The sequence below is a fragment of the Crocodylus porosus genome, unplaced genomic scaffold (genome assembly GCF_001723895.1).
Source record: "Crocodylus porosus isolate Cpor-Errol unplaced genomic scaffold, CroPor_comp1, whole genome shotgun sequence".
In the NCBI taxonomy this organism is placed as follows: domain Eukaryota; kingdom Metazoa; phylum Chordata; order Crocodylia; family Crocodylidae; genus Crocodylus; species Crocodylus porosus.
In genome coordinates this window covers 215,255,783-215,262,824 of record NW_017728886.1, presented here as the reverse complement: position 1 = coordinate 215,262,824, position 7,042 = coordinate 215,255,783, and the positions used below count along the sequence as shown (strand labels likewise).

The 7,042-nt window shown below is 51.3% G+C and overlaps 2 protein-coding genes across 2 annotated transcripts in view; both read right to left on the bottom strand.

Annotated features, from left to right (window-relative positions):
• Positions 1-3,629, bottom strand: part of TMEM70 (transmembrane protein 70) — a 7,379-nt gene extending 3,750 nt beyond the window's left edge. The window contains exons 1-2 of the mRNA XM_019549344.1: positions 3,474-3,629; positions 2,133-2,241 (exon numbers count right to left, since the gene is read on the bottom strand). Coding sequence (XP_019404889.1) covers positions 2,133-2,241; positions 3,474-3,620 — 256 coding nt within the window. The 5' untranslated portion in view covers positions 3,621-3,629. The remainder of the gene's footprint in view (positions 1-2,132; positions 2,242-3,473) is intronic.
• The window catches only part of LY96 (lymphocyte antigen 96), a 24,999-nt gene extending 19,578 nt beyond the window's left edge, over positions 1-5,421 (bottom strand). Inside the window, exon 1 of the mRNA XM_019549364.1 lies at positions 5,137-5,421. Coding sequence (XP_019404909.1) covers positions 5,137-5,141 — 5 coding nt within the window. The 5' untranslated portion in view covers positions 5,142-5,421. The remainder of the gene's footprint in view (positions 1-5,136) is intronic.
• Positions 5,422-7,042: the final 1,621 nt, after the last annotated feature.

Below are 7,042 nucleotides of genomic sequence, written 5' to 3'. Positions count from 1 at the left end.
CTCTTGCTTTCCTAAATCTCATGAGAGTAGAGGATTCCCATCATGCCTACTGGACTTCCGTCACCAGATAGCTGTCTTGGTTCTAAGGTTGTACTTTTGACTCTCTCATGGCCTCTTTTAGGGTGCACACTTAGAACTCTGGCTTTTCCTTCCTGCCCATTTTGCTGAATTGCAATTATTCCCACAGGGCATACATTTAGTTCAGTGGCTATGATTCTGCTTTCTCATGCAGAGGCAATGACTCTTACAAAGTATGGCATATTTTAGTAGTATAAAAACATTTTGAAGGCCACAAAGAAAGCAATAAGCAATCTTTACTCACATTAGCTTACCAGGTATCAACCACCTGCTACTTGGGTTCCTGGCAGGTACAGACACAAGTTTATTAGCACACTGTTATAGAGTGAGTCTCTGTGCCATAGCCTACATCAGGTCTCAGATCTAGGGAGCTTGACCAGCCATAGGCTTGTCACGTTATACCAATCTGCTGGCCGGCGCAGACCCGGCCAAGCTCCTCCCATCCCCAGCAGCATGTGGGAAGCCAGCTTCAGCTGCATGCCACTTTTCCTGCCTGGTGCTGAGCTGGCTGGGTCCGTCCCATCCAGAGCAGCATGCCGCTGAACCTGGCTTCCCATGTGCTGCTGGGGATGGGAAGAGTCCAGCCAGGTATGCACCAGCCAGCAGAAGCGGTGGCGGAGCCGTGTGTCGCTCTAGATGGGATGAGCCTGGCTGAAGCGGCAGGGGCTCAGCTGCATTTTCCCCCATACCCGTGCCCGTCAGTCCCGAGCGGCACACAGCTCCAACACCGCTTCTGCTGGCTGGTGCCAAGCTGGCTGGGCTCCTTCTCCCATCCCCAGCAGCACGTGGGAATCCGGCTTCAGCTGCATGCTGCTCCACATGGGACAGACCTGCCTGGGTTGGCACCAGTCAGCAAAAGTGGCAGCGGAGCCATGTGCCGCTCAGGACTGACCAGCACAGGTAGGGGGAAAGTGCAGCTGAGCCCCCGCTGCTCCGGCTGGACTCATCCTGTCCCAAGCAGCACACAGCTACTCCTCTTCCCACATGCACCGCGTCAGCAATGTCAAGCTGACATGGTGTGTGTGGCAACCTTGTCCCTTCCCCAGCCCTTCAGCAGCTATTAGGCATCTGCTGAGGGGCTGGGGGAGGGATGAGGGGTGGGAACAGTGTTTACTTTCGTTTCCTGTCACAGCACCTCCAGCCTCAGAAAACAGCTTGGCAGACCACATGGCAGCCTGCAGGCCATATGTTGGACAAACCTGTTTTAGAGGCTATAGAGAAATTAAGAAAAGCAATCAATTTATTTAGCAAAACTGTCACCTCTAGTTTCAAGGGAGGTGAAATAATAAGCCTAGCAAAGAGTTAGTAACTTAGTAAAGAAAGTAAATGTTTATGTAAGCTTTATGGCTAAATAAAAACAGAATTAAAACCCTATGAACAGAATTTCAAAAGACCTTTTAATTTGTAAGCTCTTCCCTTTTTGTTCTTGAGACACCCAGTATGGAAAGATGATGAAGGAACCAAAACTGGGAAAGGGGGATGAGGGATAAGGGAGCTGCAGGAGAAAAAATGACTGGGAGTGAGGACATGATTGACAAGACCAAAGGAGGCAGAACTAATGTGAAGATAGGTGAACAGAATTGACTGTTGGACAGAGGCTAGTGCAGAGAGGGAAACTAAGAACAGGAGCTAAAACCCATTTTATTCAGTTTATCTGGGAATGGTGGCAACACAAACTGGGCATGTCTACACGAGATGCTGCTGCACAGTAGTGTCCAAAAATTACTGTGCAGCAACGGGACTGCACAGTCATTTAGCACTTGGTTAAGCAAGTACTAAATGACTGCCCAGTAACAACTGAACAGTCAGCCACTCATGTAAGCATGGCCACTGTCTCACAAAAGGCTAGACAAAAATCAAGAGAGGCAGAAAATGTAAGTACATTTCATTGTAATTATGTTGTTTCTAAAATTGGCAATGCTGCAGCATAGGGCACAAGAATTCAGACCTTTGTACGTCCAACTAGTGATACGTATTTCTTAGCGGCAACTTCTTTTTAAAGAAACGTTTACAAACCAAACAAAGTAAATTCTACTCCAACTCCATTTACATACCTAAAACAGCCTTTGTCATATTCCCAGTATAAACAAGTCTCCCATCTCCAGACTCTTTGTGAGGAAGTGTGCTATGGCCACGAACAACCACTGCAGGAGAAAGTGTCACCTACAGGATGAAAGCAACATGTGGCAAATGAAACATTAGTACCCATTTTCAATACATGTGAGATTAAAGAGAAATTTTCTCCTAATGTAGATATTTGAACGACTTGACCATCCCGCTTTCTCAAGGGAGAGGCTAAAACCTAAATGTAGCAAAGACACAGAGCAAGTAAATCCAACAAATATCTAAGAGATACCACTTAAATTACATTACTAATTTAACCACTCTAAGGATCTGTATAATGTACACCGCTATCTGATCTTTCCTGCTGGAACAGCAGTCCAAATCTACTTGAAGGACCTGATACTGTAAGAGGCTCTTAATCTCAACAGTGTACTGTGTAAATCATAGAATCATCGTAAGTGAGGGTTGGAAAGCATGGCAGGAGGTCATCTAGTCCAACCCCTGCTCAAGGCAGGACCAGCCCCAACTAGACCATCCCAACCAAAGCTGCGTAGCTGTGTCTTAAAAACCTCCATGGATGGAGAGTCCACAACCTCTCTGTTTCATTGAAACCATCTGTTTCAATGCTTTTCTACCCTCCTAGTGATAAAGTTTTTTCCTAATTTCTAATCTAAATCTCCCTTGCTGCAACTTGACACAACAAGGAGCAATCAATGGCCTCATCTGCCACCACCGAGAACAGTCTAGTTCCATCCTCTCTGGTGTTGTCCTTCAGGTTGTGGAAAGCTGCTATTAAACACACACACACACACCCCCTAAACATCAAAGCTGATATTAAACACCACCCCCAAACATCAAAGCTCCTATTACACACACACACACCCTAAACATCCTCAGCTCATCACAGCAACAATCCCCCTCAATCCCATCCATGACACTGTCCGCTCCTGAGCCTCGACTACTGAGCCCTGGTTTGCCAGAGTCCTCTGATCTTGGTTTTCCAATGCAGGCAAGATTCTAGCCCCAGCAATTACAGAACTGGAAGGCGAGTACAACCAGCGTTATGCTTTTAAAGGACCGTGGATTATTTTCAGGCAAGCCCTTGGGATTTGGGTTCTTGTTTCTGAAGAACTGCAGCTCCCAGCAAGGCAAGGGTCCTGGTCCCCAGGGACATCTCTCCCCACCCCCAAAAAACCTTGTGGCTGCGGTGCGAGTGGAAGTATTAGGAGCTGGGGAAGTAGCTCCGTGCTGCAAACCCGCACGCACCCAGGGCCTCGCTTCTCATCTCCGCCCGGGGCAAGCGGAGACCCTCCCCGTGCCCGGCCCTGCACCTGCTCCTGCTCCCGTTCCCTCCGGAGGACCCCGCAGGGACGCGGAGCCGGGCAGCAGCCGGCGGGCGAGTGGAGCCCGCGGCTCCGCAGCCACAAGCCCAGCGGCCGAGCCCGGAAGGCACCACGGGCAGCCAGCAGCGGCGCCATGTCCGCCGAGGGCCGGGGCGCTGCAAGGCGACGCGCAGCTCCCGCCCTCCCCGCTAGCGATTGGGCGGCGGGGCGCGGCCTCCTCCAATAGGGCGCCGGCGGGCGGGACCCGGGCCCGCTGCGGGGGCGCGCTGGTACAGGGTGGGGTCCCTCGCCCATCCCACTGCACGGCCTCGCACCGCCTCTTGCCCCTGTAGAGCCGCGGGGCCGCTCCGCTTGGCCAGGGAAAAACGCCATTTGCGTCTTGTCTGAGCGCCACGTGCTTTCGTTCGTGGTGAAGCAGCACCTCTGAGCGCTGCCGCCGCGCTCAGCTGAGGGGACAGCGCAAGTTAGTCCTCAGAGGAGCTGGGGCCTAAATAGTAGCATGACGAGGTCAATCAAGGCTGGGGGAGGGGAAGTCAGCCTAACTACAGTACTCCATGCAGTAAGGCTAAATCATTACAGACTCGCAGGGAAACTAGTGCCTGAGCTGGAACAGAGTGCGTCCGCCCCGGATCGGCCTTATGTGGGCTATCTTCTGACCCACAGATAAGATATTCAGGGAAGACAATCATCCTCTACTACAAGAGTTTGCTAGAGAAATTTTATCTTCCATCGGTAGAGCCCAAAGGATTAGCAATGATCCTATTTCGCAGGTCAGGAAACAGGCCTATATTAGGCACATGAAAAAGCTCCACTATAAAAAATATTGTTGAAGTTGCGAAATGGAACATGCAGAATTTAAGACATGCACGTGAGAATTAAGGCCCATCTAGACTTGTTCCCTTTTGTGCATGTTCATTCATTCATTGTCCATTCATTCATTCATAGAATCACAGAGAAGAGAAGTAGAGCCTGAAGCTGGGTTTGAATTACACATCAACGCTTGGGGGTCTGCGGTGATGGCAGCCAGAAGGAGCCATGGCCATCACCTGGGCTGCTTAGAAAGGCACAGGGCGAGCTGGGGCTGACCGGCCTGTCTCTTTTTGTCTCTTATGGGCGGGCTCTCAGCTTTTATGGGGGGGACTCAGCTCCCCCCACCCCAAGCTCCCCCATAATTCCAACCATGGCTGGAAGTGTCCTCCAGAGGTCATTAATCCAAACCCCTGCCTAAGGCAGGATCATCCCTATCTAAAGCATAGATATGTTTGATCGCAGCAGTCCTTCCTGCTCAGAGCCGGGGGGCTAGACCCAGCGATAGCATGAGGTCTCTTCCAGTACTAAACTTCTGTTCACTGTATAGTTTGGAGTAGCTTTAGGAATGAATCAGGGCTGCATTCAAAAGGAGAAAAGGAGAAGTCATATAATCTATGACTCCTAGCTGAAGCAGGGACATGAAACTAGAGCCCAATTAAATGTGGGGAAAGATGATGAAAAAATGGATATGGAAGTGAGGTCATAAGTTTCAAATTAGGGGAGGGAAAACAGAAAAGCCACCAATGTCACCCACAGTTATCACATTTCAAAGAACTGGCAGACCTGCTTAGAGGGGCTCAGCCCAGATATGTGAGACTACAGAAGAGAAAAAGTTATTCACAGCATCCCCTGTCACGGTTTCTCGCTTGGTCCGATGGCCCTTATGGCCAATGCCAGGAGGAAGTATGCCTCAAAGCTCTATGGGGCCACAGATGAGGAGGGAGTAAATCGGGGTGCACAGAAAGAGGCAACCAGAACCTTACCAAGAGGTTCTTGAGAAGCCAAAGTAGGAACTTCAGCTCAGCTGACTCCAGGTAGATGAGTGTGCCAGGGTCCCCCTCTCCTCACAAAAGGAGCAAGTGCCAGGAGACGCTGTAAGGTGTGCTGGCAGCCTGTCACAGCTCCAGAAACTGTAAGAAGAGAAAGGAGCATCTAATAGTTAACCCTGCCTTGGAGAACTGATCACTGCCATAAAGCTCCTCCACAACACTAGGCAAGCTACCAAAATCAGTCTTGCAGGTGTGAGCATTAGTTTAATTTTCTGGATGTCCAAGAGACATGGAACTCTATTTCTATATTGGTAAAAATAATGGGTAGGCCCCAGAATAGTTACATTGATCCCTACATCATTTTTAAATTTAAGAATACTGTTTTGTTGTGATACAGTATGATTTTTTAGGTCTGGTTTTTTTTTTTAATTTCTGAACCCCAGCCTATTCCCAGTAGAGTAAACATGTGGTATTTTGTGTTATAAACTGTCCCACACATATGGAAAAAGGTGATTTTGGCTCTTGGCCATCCAAGAGCTCTCACCTCCACCTCTCAGTTTTGTAAACCCTTATCCATGCCCCGGCCCGCAAGCATCTCTTCCAAACTGAAAAGGCCTTGCCTCTTTAGTCTCCTTTCTCTAGTCTCTAGATGCAATTGTCTCAAGACACCTTGGAGTGAGAAAGTGCCATATCATCATAGACATCATAGAAATCAAGGGCTGGAAGGGACTTTGAAAGATCATGGAGTCCAGCCCCAGCAAGGTGTCTGGCCAGTCTCTTGAAAACTTCCAGGGTTGGGGACATGAAACCATTTTGGGTATCCTTCAGCATGTAAGTGTAACTTTTCACCCCTTGCAATTGTTTAAGTAACTGTGACAAGCACCAAGCCTCCAAGGGTAGGCGAGTACCATGAGCCCCAAAAGGAGCAGACTTCTAGCATTTCATAGTTTAAACCAAGCCCCTGCTCTAGGGAGCCTGATGGGTTAGTTGCAGGCCAGCACTACGTGCGGCCACGGCACCGCACAGCACAACCCCTAGCCTACCCCTGCTCTAACATGGTGGAGAGAACCCTAGAATCCCCTGCCCACGTGTGCGGGGCGGAGCACGGACTACATCTCCCAGAACGCCTCGCGCCCCTCCGCGCGGTATGCTGGAGGTGAGGCGCTGCCAGCTTTCGAGGGCGAGCGACCCGGTTGTCGTTCCGCGCGGAAGGCGGGCGTGACCTCCCGGAAGTGATTGAGGCGCAGCTGACTAGGAAGCAAGCGGGGCCCCGCGAGCAGGGGCAGAGGTAGCGGCGTTGACAGGCGAGTCCGGGCGGGGTGGGCGTGGCGCGGCTCGGGGGGTGGCCCGTGGGGCGGGAGGGCGGCGGTAGCGACCCCGAGGCCCTGCCCCGACCGAGGAGTCGGGCCTCGCCTCTGCGGGCAGAAATGTCGCCGCCTGGGGCGGGGGCGGCCCAGGAGCCTGGCGATGCTTGTCCCGGGCCGGGTGCGTGGCGCCCACCCCTCGCTCCTCTCTGGCGTCTCTGCTTCAGCCACGGCGGGGCCGGAGAGGGCTGCGTCGTCCTCGAGACACCCGCTCAGTGCTCTTCTTCCAAAGCGTCCAGCCCTGTGGGAAAAGCGCCTGTTGGCGGTGCCAAGGGAAGGGGACGTGGAGCTGAGCCCAGCACTCTCCAGCTAGGTCCACGAACCCCACGAAGGGAGAGAAGTATCCACCCGGAGGGCAGCAGCCAGGACTCAAAAAAAAAAAAAAAAAAAAAAA